Source organism: Helicoverpa zea, chromosome 9, assembly GCF_022581195.2.
Source record: "Helicoverpa zea isolate HzStark_Cry1AcR chromosome 9, ilHelZeax1.1, whole genome shotgun sequence".
In the NCBI taxonomy this organism is placed as follows: Eukaryota; Metazoa; Arthropoda; class Insecta; order Lepidoptera; family Noctuidae; genus Helicoverpa; species Helicoverpa zea.
In genome coordinates, this window is record NC_061460.1 from 4,190,451 (window position 1) to 4,205,243 (window position 14,793).

The 14,793-nt window shown below is 36.0% G+C and overlaps 1 protein-coding gene across 1 annotated transcript; it reads right to left on the minus strand.

Annotated features, from left to right (window-relative positions):
- Positions 1–1,823: 1,823 nt before the first annotated feature.
- On the minus strand, positions 1,824–13,566 carry LOC124633203 (myophilin-like). Its single transcript, XM_047168358.1, has 4 exons — positions 13,348–13,566; positions 5,412–5,548; positions 3,496–3,700; positions 1,824–3,221 (listed from the first exon to the last, which is right to left on the minus strand). Exons 1-4 carry the CDS (start codon positions 13,399–13,401, stop codon positions 3,051–3,053), a joined length of 567 nt encoding a protein of 188 aa, XP_047024314.1. The 5' UTR covers positions 13,402–13,566; the 3' UTR covers positions 1,824–3,050.
- Positions 13,567–14,793: the final 1,227 nt, after the last annotated feature.

Consider the following 14,793-nt stretch of genomic DNA (forward strand, 5'->3'; position numbering starts at 1 on the left):
CTTTAATTTCATTGCCTTAAGAAATAAATAAAACTGTTTGTACCTCCTATTATCATTACAACTCCAAGTATTGGAATATTTTGCGAGAGGTTATCATTCTGCCCTGTCTACAAAGCGAAGGCTTGATGATAACACGCCGTTGGGGGTATGAATAATGAGAATGGACATGGACATCACGTGATAAGCCGACATACGATTTTAATGCCTCTTAGTTAAGTCGCTAAGTGCCTACTTTAAGCTTGTATGGATTTTCGTAATTTTAAAAAAAGTTGCCTAGCTTACCGGCTAAGTTAGTTACCTACTTACCTACTAAAGTTATCCACTTTGATATGGTACCTACTGGATTTGGTAAAATATTTTTTTTCGGGCCTTTTCAGTTCTAAATCCTTCAAACGGCTGCGACTTATTGCTTCATAGTGATTTCACCCAATATATAGACTATTGGCACAGATTACTTACAATGGCCCCAGTAAAAAGAATTAACTACCTACTACATAGTGTTTGTCTTCCCTGCTTATCTGCAGTTCATTACTTAGTTATCTACTTACTAGGTACTTATTTATTTTTATCTGGTTAACAACAAAATTTCACTTCAACAACAGGATCTGCTATCGTGTTGGTATAGTAACAACACTGAAATTACTCATTCAGTATGAGTTATCAGTTGAAAAATGAATATTAAAATAGGTACCTACCATCGTGTTTCAAGTAGGTACATTTATTTATGGCTTGCGTGTTTTTTTTTAATAGTTCGTTGCACGCATATGGACACACCCATTGTGTCTATCTAAGCACTTCTTAAAATAATATTTTGTTTAATCCAATTTATCTCAATGTTAAAGTGTATCTCGGTTTATGTTCTTTTCTGAAGCAAGACTGCAACAACAGTTTAACGTTACTATTTGGATCGAGTCCGTAAAATATTATAGTTAAATGTGCAGGTACAAAACGGATTTGTCTTGTATGCGATTAAAAAAAAATACACTGAAAGAAATATTAAAAAAAAGAAATATCGTGTTTGATTTTCATAACACTACTAGGTACCCCAATTTTCGTAGGAGGTATTCATAGGTTGGGGTCAAACTTGCGGTAATACTTCCCCTCTTGGGATAAAATAATATTTCCCTAATCACCTGCAGTAAGGAAAAAGTTGGCATCACTGTATCTATGCACGTCGCTCATTATCTAAGCTGAAAGTGTCTCTTGTCTCGACCTATAAAATGGCTTACTAAGCAAGCACTTGACCCGTACCTAGATAACGATCTACATCATAGAGGAATATATCCCTGTTACTTAACATCATTATTTACATATATTTACTGAATAAAACATGTTAAGAACAGTTATGCGCCCTCTATTATTTTCTATGTAACAAAATAGGTACTTCAGAGTATGTTTGCCATTGTATATCTTCTAGGCGTTTACTTTGAAAGTACGCCTGCAATAGAAATGATAGCAATGGTTACGTTATACATGTTAAAATACCTTGTCCATGGAATATGAATTGTTACAAACCTGTAGATGGATACTAGTTAATATTAAATAAAAAATGAATTTTACTATGATCTTTGCGACGACGTTATGAGTCAAACTAAAAAACTATTTTATCTAATGACAATGAGTTGATTAGATAAAATATTTGAGAATTAATTTAGAGAAGCGCCAATGCACTGTGGGTAATAATGCAGAAAAAATATCATGGTCAGTTTGACCATGAATCATAGTAGGTATCTTAAGAATAATAATTTACGTGCATAATAGGTTTCAAGAGGTATTGTATGTCTATTTCATTACAAGTGGTGAGGTGATAAAATAAAACTCAATTTAGTTTACTTAAATTTTATTATTCTACGTACTTCCATAAAGCATAGTAAATACTTTACGAAACTTACACAACTAGAATTACACGTCATCATCAAATATATACGTAACTATATGAAAATATAGTATAGAATGTAATATAAAATCATTAATCACAGTGTGTACTAACATTCTAGACATACATATAATGGAATGATTAATTTTTCAATAAATACTCAATAAACGAATTAGAAGGAAACCCTGATAAGTCAAAAGCGATTATACATATTTTGTTAGACACCTTTAAAATATATCTCAACCCCTTCGGAGTCAGAAGGCACAAGTATTACTATAAAAGAATTTGTAATTCTAATAATTGTACTGTTTAATAACATTTATTATAAAAAAACATCGTGAATGACAACATTGGCACATTCATAACATTTTAGAAGCAAAACCGAAAAGTTTATAATCTTATTAAAACAACAGGTTAATATCAAATGCTAGCTGACTTAAACTTATCAAGTATGTATAAATTAAAGTACTTCAAACTGCACAACATTATGGAATGGTTACGGAATGATTTTGTCACGTAAATGCTTTTCTATGACTGTAACATTGGTCAGATCTCGGGCTAGCGAAAAATAATCAATTTCAATACTTTCTGCTCAAATTAAACTATTAAATAGTGATAACTCTCAAAAAGTTATAAATGAGCTATTTATACCGAAATTGCATTATCCCTAACAAGATAACTGAACCCTAATGTTGACAGATTATTAGCCAAAATGGAGATTCAAAAAGAGATATTTTACAAGGAATGGTCCTTTCCTATTCTAACAATAAGTCATTTGAATCTAATAAGTACTGCACTATGCATAATTTATTATTTTGTGTATATTCAGGGATGATTATCATCAAGAATACGTGTCAAAAATGTTTAAAATACAACGTGAACTGTTTTAACAGGAATATTTTTTTCTATAAACTTGTCGAGTTAACACACTGTGCGTATTTTCCCATTACAGTTCAATAGACTACATTAAGGTATAGACGACAAATTCTTATAGATTATTATAAATATTCGTAAAAATTGATGAGAATCATCCCTGTCGAACATTTCGAGTGTACATTCAGGTTGTTGGCAAAAACACGATGACACCCCACGCGACGAATGACCGAACTTTCGTCAAACTGTCATGCGCGCGTGAGGAGATGTGGCGTGTGGTGTTGCCTTTACAGTCTGCGGTTTACATGTGCCTCGTGTTGCCGAAGTTGATACCGCTCTGGGTGGCGCCCTTGTTGGACCCGTACTGCAGAGAAATGACACCCTGACCGGCTCTCAGCTGCTCTTCGGAGAAGTTGCGTACGTTCTTTTCAGATTCCTTGGGTCCTATTGAAGGCTTGCCGTAGTTACCGGCCTGGAATATACGAAATTTAAATTATTTTGATTGTATTTTAGTTAAATGAATGTGTTAATTATTATTTTGTGTTTCTGTATTTTCCTTTTAGATCATGAAGGTTGCTACTTTCAGCAAAAGTGTAGGTAACTGCCAGTTGCATAATATCGTCTTAAACTTCCATGTGTAGGTAGAATGAGGTCATCATTATTTAGGTACTGGCATGCAGGTACAGCGTAATTGGATCTTTTATTTTTAGAAATCTTAGTTAAATTATTCAAAGAATAAGTATTACCTTTCTGCCAAGTGACTGGAGGCAGATAACAACGGAGTTGAGGTTCTGTCTCTCCCACAGGTCAACAGTCTGGAATGTTTCTTGCGCGGGCACGCCCAGCGTTTTAGCCGCTTCTAGGAAAGCGTTGATGTTCTCCATACATTTGAACGCCATCTTTGATACGTTCACTTTCTTCACCATATTAGGCTGAATGTCGTTTACGAGCCTGTAAAGAGGAAAACAACACATAAGTACTTACGTAACCATAATTATTTCAACGCTGATGTAGTTACTGAGATAGGTGGGTACATATTTTCATGTGACATTGAGAAAATAAGCCAGTATTGAGGATAAAGGATAGTGGCTGTACAACATCAAGTAGTGAATATTATTGTTCATTTCATGAGGTTACCCATCTCTGTAGTCCTACGTCAGTTTATGAAACCATATAAAAAACAATCGGTGTATAGACACCATAATAGAACGATGATGGAATATTATATTATGCTCTTTCCATTATGTGATGAGCCGAGGGAACACTATTGACAGGGTAATTCGAGAAAGGCCGACATTGAGGCTATCCTACCTAATTACTTAATCCTCCTACGCTATGTAACGTCAGCCAATTTGACGTGAAGCTAAAATCACAATCTCGCTCTCTCGCTTTATTTTGTGTTTTTCTATTCAGGAGTTCCTCATACTTAAATGTATATAAATTATAATAACTTAGTAATAAGTTTGTAAAAGAATTTCAAGAATCCTTCTAATACTATTTCAGAAAACACTCCTCACACAAACTTCACTGCTTACTCAGACAAGTTTTAATATTCATCTTGCCACGATGAAGCATAAGAAAGGAAGATATTCGCTTAAAATATTGCTTCTTTCGACATCTACAAAGGCTTTCCATAGTCGTCCGAAGAGAGATGGACCGATATTTACTTATTGAGACGGCAAGTCTGGTTGCTATGCAAACACAATGTTCGCCGGGGACATTCCGTCTCGCAAGCGGAACCTGTAACTTCTAGATATATACTGCGCTATGCGTCTTCATATAGATGGTAATGCGTTTCGAATGCTGATCAATGGTTTCCGTTACTGTAATCTATTTACCTTTTATCAATTCTTATAGATTTTCCTGCTAATGTAGTGCCAAAAATTGTCTTCCCGTCTCGCCCGCATAAAATTGATTTCGGACGAGATGACGATTTTTATTTTTTTAATATTCCCGTTTCGGCCACGTGGATGATATAGTCGTGGGCGAGTAGGATAAATCGATTTTAACAGTTTAGTTTGTTGAATTCCTCACAAACAAAATCGTTTACCTGTACGTAGATACTTAAGTACTTTCCTACAGTTCAGTCCGGTTTTTTTTCTTGTATGACAAAGCATCTATTGTCCGCAGACAGACAGAAACGATAATTTAATTTAGGTTAAGCCGGGGACAATCCCGAGATCAAAGTGTTCTATAGTGCCATTGAACAGTGATTCAATTCACATTGTCATGGTCATTCAAGGGAAAGATTACGTAACGTAGGTACCTCTTGTTTAGTTACCTATTATTAAAGTAGCAGGTAATTTCAAAAGTCCACTGATGAATGTTTTGAGAAAATGAACTTTTGTTTTTAAGAACGGCAGCATAGGTAAGGAAACCACTGAAGAGTTGTCAGTCAGGTACCGAATAGTGCGAGCCAAACCTTTTGTAGTGTTTTATATTACGGGAGGGGTAGGTATTATGGCTGTACGGGCCACATGCGCGGCTTGTTCCCGTTTAGGTACTCCAAACCCATTGTTTTTAATTAGCATAGTCTTCATACATTTCTTCCACTTGGGTCCAAAATTTTGTAGAAGAAAATAAATAAACTAGGACTAACTAACTAAAAGCCATTGACTTTTGAAACCATAAATACGTGTGTTAAAAATATTAAGAAACTCACTTGCACAGAATGGTGCCGTCTTTGAGCACTTCGTAGAAGTTGTCCATATCTCCCGAAGTGTTGGTGGGCTCGCCGATGATCGAGTTGATCCATTCTAGGCACTCCTGCGCAAGCTCCTCGCTGTATTTGCTGTTAATCTGGAAAAGAAAATTAACGATTGCGTTAGGAATGGAGTTTAATGGGTATTTACATAGTGGTCGTATCTTTAAAAAAAGTTGGACAAAATCATGTTAAAAAATAGGTACCATATTTTTGTCACTAAGTAACTACGCCGTTCTTAGTGAGACAAGATAAAAACTAATAGTTAAATTAAGCAAAGGTTCATAGTTTTAATTTCTGTGGAACTTTCTAGAAGGCATAAAGCCAATGCTATAGGTATGTACAGCAGCGTGTAAAATTTAATGCTTTATCTGTCTGCGACGTATCCATTTTCCAAGGAGGTTTACGATATGCATTAAAATCGACCCACTTTGTACTCGTAAACTGGTTGGCTGAAAATACGGTCTAGCCATATAAGTGAGAATGTACTTAATTCGAGTCTAAAGGAATTGTTGATTGAGGTAGCCATAAATGATCAGTATCGTGCAGTAATTCTATAGAACTTACATAAGAATCAAAATACACATACATACGAATACACCTATGAATCAGAGGTCTGTAATTTTCGTCACCCGTCAAAAAAAGATGCATGAAGAAGAAGAACCAACCTTTAAAATTGGAACCATGTTTCTACTCTTCCGATTAGTGATAACTTTCTAACTTGGTGAGGGAAATTAACACATTCAAAGAGAAATATAATAGCCAATTTGAAGTAGCTAGTGGTTTTGCTCTGTGCAAACAGCATTCATAGCAATATGAAACTGGTTTGTGGTCAAAACGCAGTTAATTTGAGTGCAAATCAATCCGTCACAGTAATAAACTATATCCACTGTTAAAATACGCAATTTTCTTTCAAAAGAGTTGTTTACAAACAAGACAATATGGTATATAATAATATAGTTTTGATTCCATTTGGTCATAACCGAATTTCATACATTTTATTTTTAGTCCGACAGTTACAGGAATATTCACATACAAAATGATCAAATATACACCACTAAATACACCAAGCAATCAGTGCATTAATGATTTTAATTAGTTACCTGTTTATTTCATTAATTACCTACTCTAGTTACCTTCCGTGTATTTTTCGCAGAGATAACGATTTGAGGAAGTGTTTATTAACTTGAATATCTACCATTACATAATAGATACATGCATTTTTTTTGGCAAATGGCTATGTGCGTGAGTCCGATTCGCATAGATCTGGCTGATTTTTATTTTTAATGCTTTTTCATGTGATCATGTCAACACACAACATACATACTCGACAGCAGTTTTAAAGTTATTATTATCACATCACAATGCTATCATTGTTAATATTGAGGAGGGAAAAATATTTCAGGACACAGAAGTGGTTTGTCTGGTAATCCCGAGAATTTTGACAAGCCAACTTTATTACAGAGTTGCAAATACATTACTTAATTGATAACTTTCATAATGTTGCTCTTGAAATCTTTACAATGAGTACCTATATCTAAGAACCTAGATAGCATACGACGATAGAAACTTAAACCCAAAAGCTAGGAAGTACCTATTTACTAGGACTTTCAACTTAGCGTAAATCGTAAAAAATAGATGAAGCTACGCTTTCCTGAAACTCAGTTATAATAGGGTGGGTCTATTTACCTACCTAAATTTTGTAATAATACTTATACATACTTAGTAATGTATGTATTATGTTGAAAACGGGAAATAACATCATCATGTCATGCAATTTGCTATATCAACTGAGAACCGACTGGAAGCCCAAGGTCATACTGATAAGAAATGAGCGAATAGTTTAATATAGCCACTGCCGCTTAGTTTCTGCTCAATTATTACATTACAGCTTCATGTTTATATAATATCAACTGTGAAATTACACCGACATTGTTTTTATTGATATGCTGATCTGTAAACAAGGATTGTATTGGTCAAGTTCATATAGTAGTCATTAGTAGGTATCTACTACTCAGTAGCTACTGAACACAGAAAGAGAGAAGAAAGTCATCAAATACCTAATTTCAAGTCACATTGTTAAATTTCCCACCAAAAATAAAAGGTAATGTTCTCGTTTGGCACATTCCACTTGTAACTGAATAAAGTAGGTATTTTCTTTTATATATTTCCGATTCCTGTCACAAAAGCACATAACATATGATAATTTACCACATTATTTCAAATCTACATAATACTGTACGACACCTATCAACTCTGAAACAAAAGTTTCGAAATAGTTCATTATTTGACCGTCTTATCATAGAAACAAAATTAATGTTCATCACGTTCTTCGCTACGAAAGTAAGCGATAGAATTGTGTCTCCGTGCCTTTAGTGAAGTAACAGTGGATTGATACGTGCAATAACAGCTGTGCTAATTAAACGTGCCCGTTTGTTTACGTACTCAACTGCTCGGAAGATCATTTTATTAGTTGGAAGTCATTTGTTTTATATTAAGTAGACTGGCTGGAGCAACAAAATGTCTTTAAAAATCTGTACATAATTTCAAAGTGGACCCAAACTAGGACGTTTTTGACTGGCTGGCTGATTTAATTGAATCACCATTCCCAGTCGAAGTTTTTTTCAATTAATATCAATGACCTTACGGATGGGTTTGTCGGGGAAATGTCTACTTACTTAAATGTCTGTCTGGCGCACCCTGAGGAGTTCGTACAGACTTTTAGACTTAACTGATTGGCGAATATTGTTTCCAGGTATTATTTTTCCTATCCAATTTTAATACATTAGAAGTACTCGAAGTAATGACAATCATACAAGTACATTCCAGAGGTTTTACTAATACGATTTTATCTATCATGTTTGTGACTAGTCATTAATGATGACCAAATCCTAAAGCTATTGAATCAACAACAAATTATTTAGAATTATAATGAAATAATCGAATCTTCCTGTAACAATACGTAGTAAACCACCAAAAACGAACTCATGCGCACGATGAAGCTGACGTAATCAGCCAAGGATTCGATCGTGACTCAGAGTCCGGTATGTCAGACGTTGTAGCCTTAAAAAAAGTTCGCATGCTCTCGCACAACCTGCTTTAGAAGGAAGCGCAGATTTTCAGCTACTTTTAAGTAACACTTATTCTGTTACCATGTCGCACAGCAAATTCCTGCCTTGTCGGCTGCATTTGGCTCAACCACGAAGGTTTTTGAATATTAATTTGTTCCCTTTCATTAATATTCCGAAGCGTTGTCTAATTTGTGTTTGAACTTTGAGGAAGTGATATCTTGTAAGCAACGTCCTGTATTAGCTATGTTGCGCTGTCATCAAAAAATGGTGTACGCCAAATACGTTGTATGTTGAAACACAAGTGAACTCAACATTACTGCTATCACTAACTCGTTTTATTTGTAGAATTCCCAGCATCGAGTTTTGAACAATACACCAGTATCACTATTTATTTACTATATTCAATTAATTAACTCCGTTGCTTGTTAATATTATTATCAATCTAAAACAAAGGTCGTTGGGTGAATTAGGTTGGCTCGATAGCTACGGCAGCTATCGAATCATTATTTCGGTACTAAAATAACTGATTTCTCTGATATGAATACGGAATAAGTAGAGACTGGTAACAAAATGAACAAACATATGATTTTGCTTTGAATGGTTACATTCATGTTGCGTTATTTGATCCTCCCCTTTTTAAGCTGACTCCTGACATGGGCAGATGTGAAACGAGGCCAAGAAGCATAAGATTGCAAATATCAATACTGCTGTAATGATATTAAAGTGTTCATTCACTACTAATCGGCATACAGCCATACACGGAGTGTTAACAAAAACGTTTGTAGCCATAAATAACTATGATTCAATGTCAACGGCTCCAGTCTTTTGAAGCATGGACTGCGTCCTCGCGGTTACGTCAGATGATTCCTACAGCACCAACAATTATAAGGAAATTGAGCATTTTCTGGGAACGATGATGATTTGCTCTTTGTTGACCGTTATACAAGGTATTGTTATTATAGACGTGATATAGTTTAAGGTAAATCGTATAAAAGTATCCAGTTTCACAGGTCATCATCAACAATGGCTCCAACATTGACTACTAAGGGGACAGGAATGGGGTCACCGTGCGAGGCCAACTGTCAGACGCGGTCAATGCAATGCAACCAGTATAATGATTTGCAAAAATGGGAATAATTTCAAGTTTAAGCGTAAATTAATTCTTATAATTTGCCAACTATTAAGGTTATATTTTGCATTGCCACTAAAACGACTTCGTCAGGTGAAGTAATACTGTTTACATGGATCATATTTCATGTTAGGCCACACAAGGTGTAATGTGACCTACACCTTTTTGTTAATCTATGTATCTATCTTAAATTACACAACAATTTACAATGTTGCTTGTACAAGCTAAATCTGGATTCCATGTTTAAATTTAACATCACAAGAGAAATTTGGTCAAGTGTCAATCTTGAACATATGGCTGGGTTGAAAGTGGCCTGCATTTAAGCCATATAAATGAATCCTGCGTAAAGGCCATACCTTATAAGGTGCGGTACTGTGTGTTGTAACAGAACCGAGCCTTATATGAGTCATCGTCTCGGTGAATTAGTATAAAATAAATTCTTTTGAGCTAATTGAACATCTGTTTCGTCCAGATTATTTGCGAGGGTTAGAAAATTCGTGAAGGAAGCGATTCGTGACTAATCCACATTGAATGTCACAAACGTTATCAAATTACAGTAAAAACAAGAATGTGTACTTATCTAATTAATTTTCCCGGTGCACACTATCATACGCCTTATTATGTATTTAGTCTTATTGAAACTAACTGTAACTCCGTAATTAGAAGAAGAGAGTAACTAATACATATAAACGTCCGTCCGTTTGACCTGCATACTCGTTTACTGATAAGGCGCATAGCCTCACGTACCTGTTTGTCAGTCGGAAAACATACTTATTTTGGTATTCATCGAAAAAGCGATTGATAAAATATAAATTTTAAAGAAAACTTTCCACCTGAGCGCTAAGGACGGGACAAAAAGTGTTCTAAAACCGGTTATATCCATGTTAACTGATCTTCCTTGACCTACATGCGAGACCGGTGCGACGGCTGCCAGGAAGAAAGGTGTCCTGACTATAATTACAAGACCGTAACCGTCTTACCACAAAAACTTTTAAACGTCAGTTTATGCCTTGTCTAAAAAAATGTCAAATTATGACGTTGACATATGGTTCATTTTGCAGCCAAAATTTTATTAGACAAGTGTAAAACAGGGTTTAAAGTTTTTGTAGTAAGGCCCTAAAAGTTTAAAATTTCACAGATCTTGGTTTGATTCTGAAGTAACGGAACGTAAATTATGTATATGTACGCTTTAGTGCCATGGGTCTTTATGCACGTAGGTAATTAATATTTATTTAGTTATCAAAACGACATAAGGCTTGGTTGGCAGAGCGTTGCTGGAGCAATGACCGTTTAGGACCGTTTGCTCTGGAGACGGTAACTTTAGGTGAGAAACTCATGCTTGTGTGTAACACAATGACTGTGGATAAATGTATTCATTTTCATCAGTGGATTTATTTAATCCTGGTTCATGTCATGTCATGTATACTTTTTCCAAATATCTTTTACCTGTTTTGGGTTAAGGATCCTTGAAAACTTGAAAACATTTCATTTATTGCAATCTTATAATTATTAAAATTAAGGTACCTATTTAATTCAGATAGTACTTCAGAACCCATCTGCTTAAATATTATAAAAAGCAGATGGCTGCGAAAAATAATAATTCAAGATCTATTTATAGAACAATGATGCTGTTACATAGATGCGATCTTTATGAACGAAATGTCACAATAGACAATAAAATAAATTGCTTAATTAATGGGATGCGGCGATCCAGTCACCTCGAACTCTGTTTAAGGACTGCAAGCATTGACATTCGTTGTTAATAATAAAAATACCTTTTTTATATTAAGCATTATTTTTCTTGTAAAATACGATAAATGATTCATCTGTCTGTCTACAACCTTGCTTCAATGCAAACTTGTGATGTGACTTTACGTTACTTGTATTTTAATGCAAAACTACGCCATTTGTATATGTTATGGACCAAGTGATAAATTGGGCAGTATACATAATGCCCGGTCATTATGAAAAATGCCCAATATGAGAGCGCAATTTGATAATAATTATTCAAATAATCAAATTGACCGGGCACTGTACATATTGCCCGTGACCTTTTGGGCAAAGTGATACAAACATATTTAATTTCAATTTTTTTATTGTTATTGCCATTTAACTTATAATAAACTAAATATTAAACCACTTAAATAATCAGCCTCATGATTTGGATTAATTATGAAGGACTTCTGCCTTTTTTCATCAAATGACCCCCTGTGGGTTAGCAGCGGTGAGGGTGTCAGACTCTTACTGACTGACCGTCGTGTTCTGTCGTAGGCCTTTTATGTACCAGGGTCGCGGTCTTTCGAACAATCCCTCAGCCCCGGCAGACCTTCCCTCTCGACCCGGACCATGGCCTGAACCAGGGCCGGACGCGAGAGGTCGCCGCCGCCTAAAGTCTCGACTAGGACCCGGCGGTGCTCTTCCCACGCAGGGCACTCCTGGACTGTGTGGTCCACCGTGTCCTCGGGGCTGTCCGCACAGTGTTGACACCCGGGCGCCTCCTCACAAGGACTTCGGCCTTAAAAATCCACTATTTTTTGCATATAAATGTTAAGGAAAGTCATATTAAAAATATAACATAAAATAAAATTAAGAATGGCTGTCTCTGATTGGTCAAAGCGTGTCACGCCATGCGTACTTCCCTCCCCGCCCTCGCACCGCGTAATATATAGCTTTATTATCAAATTGCCCAACTGTCATGTAGCAATATAATAATGCCCGTGCAATGTGATAAATAATGAAGTTAAGATATTTATTAATCACTTGGCCCGATGAAGCTAGACATTATTCATAATGCTCGGGCATTATTTATAATGCCCGAATTAATCACATGGTCCATAACATATACAATATACAAGCCTATCTACTGAAATTTTCCTTGGAATGAAGATACATAACATTTATTAGCCTTTAAACTAAACACTATTGTTTAGGTGTTACAGCGGGCATGCTGATTCCATAATAATGGTAACGATTAGATGAAGTAACCCCATTCTACTGTCAAAACATAAAATAAAATGAATCATTGAAAGTTGATTTATTTACCTTTTAACCCCACAAACAGATTTTTCGACCCAAACAAAATAGTCGAGTTGGGAACATACCGGCTCACTCAATCTCGATTCGTAATTTTTTTGTGTTTATGGCAAAGGCATTTTTTTATTCATAAATCAGTTTTTTTTTTTAATGCTGAACAGGTTTTATTCATCTGTTTAGAGTTCCAACCACGTGTATCTGCACCTTTAATTTTTAGTGGGTAGGCAAGGGTGCATACATAATACGAAGATTGCAGCATCAAGAAAGATTCATGTTTCAAGCTAGTTGTCTGTCAAGTCTACTGAACAACCATAATAGGAACCTGCTAGAACCACAGATATAATAATAAGATAGGTATCTACATAAGAATACGAAACTAAGCAAACACGTGATGTATGCCCGCCTGTTGTCGACGTTACTTCAAGACCATCTGGCCCTTGTATCTCAACAAACGAGGTCACACCATCTGTTCCCATAACTAGGTCACGGCTGAGTCCTTGTAACACAATTCTGGACCTCACAGCATCCCCAATCAATAATCTAGCCGTACAACGCGACCTGTTTACGAAGAGCCACTCCCACATCGCACTATAAAATACATTAGCACTATAACACACGGTCGGGTTATAGCTTGAAAATCTCGCAAACCAAGTTCAGAACTTACCTTTCTCTGCGCTTCGGCGGCAAATCCTGACTTGGCAGCCCTGTTGTTGGCCATGTTGAGTGAACTATCTAACAGCTAGCTATTGTAAATAATAAATTAAATCACTGACACGGGTGTTCGCCGTGAAGTCACTGTGTACAGAATGTAAACAGGCGCGCGGGTCAACACGACACGACCGAGTCGCACGGAGTCCGATGTGTGAGTGTGTGCATGAATGACATCATGCAGCGCCGCGCGGTGCCGGCCGGCGCGAGCGGCTAGGCCCGTGCACAGTCGATAAACCGAATCCAATAAGAAACACGTTAGAATTTATTAAACTATTACTTTTAAAATAATGTTCTAAGTAATCATTAATTAACCCTTTTTTGTGGGTAAAGGAGTTTAAAGTAGTTACCTACCGAAGTAAATACTTATAACTGTATGTGTATGATACAGTAGAAGAATTGAGTTTAGGATAAAACGATTTGCATAGTCAATGAAGTTTGAAATGCATGTCATTATGACACTACGTCTGCAAAGTATTTATGATTTGGAAAGAGTTTCTAATCTTTCAAGTGTTTTTTTATGTTTACATTACATACCTACCTATTTGTTGACCTTCTCTGGTACAGACTTATCTTAAACAGAAGAAGTGATTTTGATGAGGATTTTTTAGATGAAAGCAGGTCTCCTTATTTTAGGTGGCTGTTAAGTGCTAGGTTAAGTTAGTTGGGTGGCTTGGCTGTGTAAGCTGTTTCAAAACATAAGCCTACCACTTAGGTATCTACCTAACCCTTTATGAGAAAACGATTACCTACGAAATAAAAAATAATAACGACTATCGATACCATAAAAGGCCAACACTAAAAGTTCGAAATGTAAAACGAAATACAAGTTGGGAATACAATGAGAGCGAGTAAATCGACGATATAACCCCATCTCTGTCTAACGTCTCGTCGAAATGGCGGCAACTCACCGAGAGATCCGACGGCCGACCTCAAGTAAGGAGTCTGGAGGTTTTGTTCGATGCGGTTTGACTGCACAACGGCCTAACGCGACTAAACCTTCTAACTTATGCATTTCCACGAAGTTAATGAACTAGGCTCTTGCTTCCTTATTCGTTTCTTGGATCTGTAGAATACCCACTTGTTTTATTTTCGTGTTCAATTGTAAAGGATTGTAGATAATATTTTTACTGGAAACTACAGAATCTTTAGAGTACTTCGATAGGTACCCGATTTATATTCTTGTACTTTCCTACTAGGTACCAAGAATAATAGAGGCATAAAATACTTTTTGATATGCCGTGAAAGCGATTAAGCACGTACAGTCGGCTTCTAACGTAATAATGAAGCATTCTTTCAAGATCAAGTTGTACCATTCATTGCTCCCAACTCCGATTCGTTTAATAAAACCGGTTAGATTAACACAAATCGAACAGGCTGTAGTGCAATCCACTAACGACCA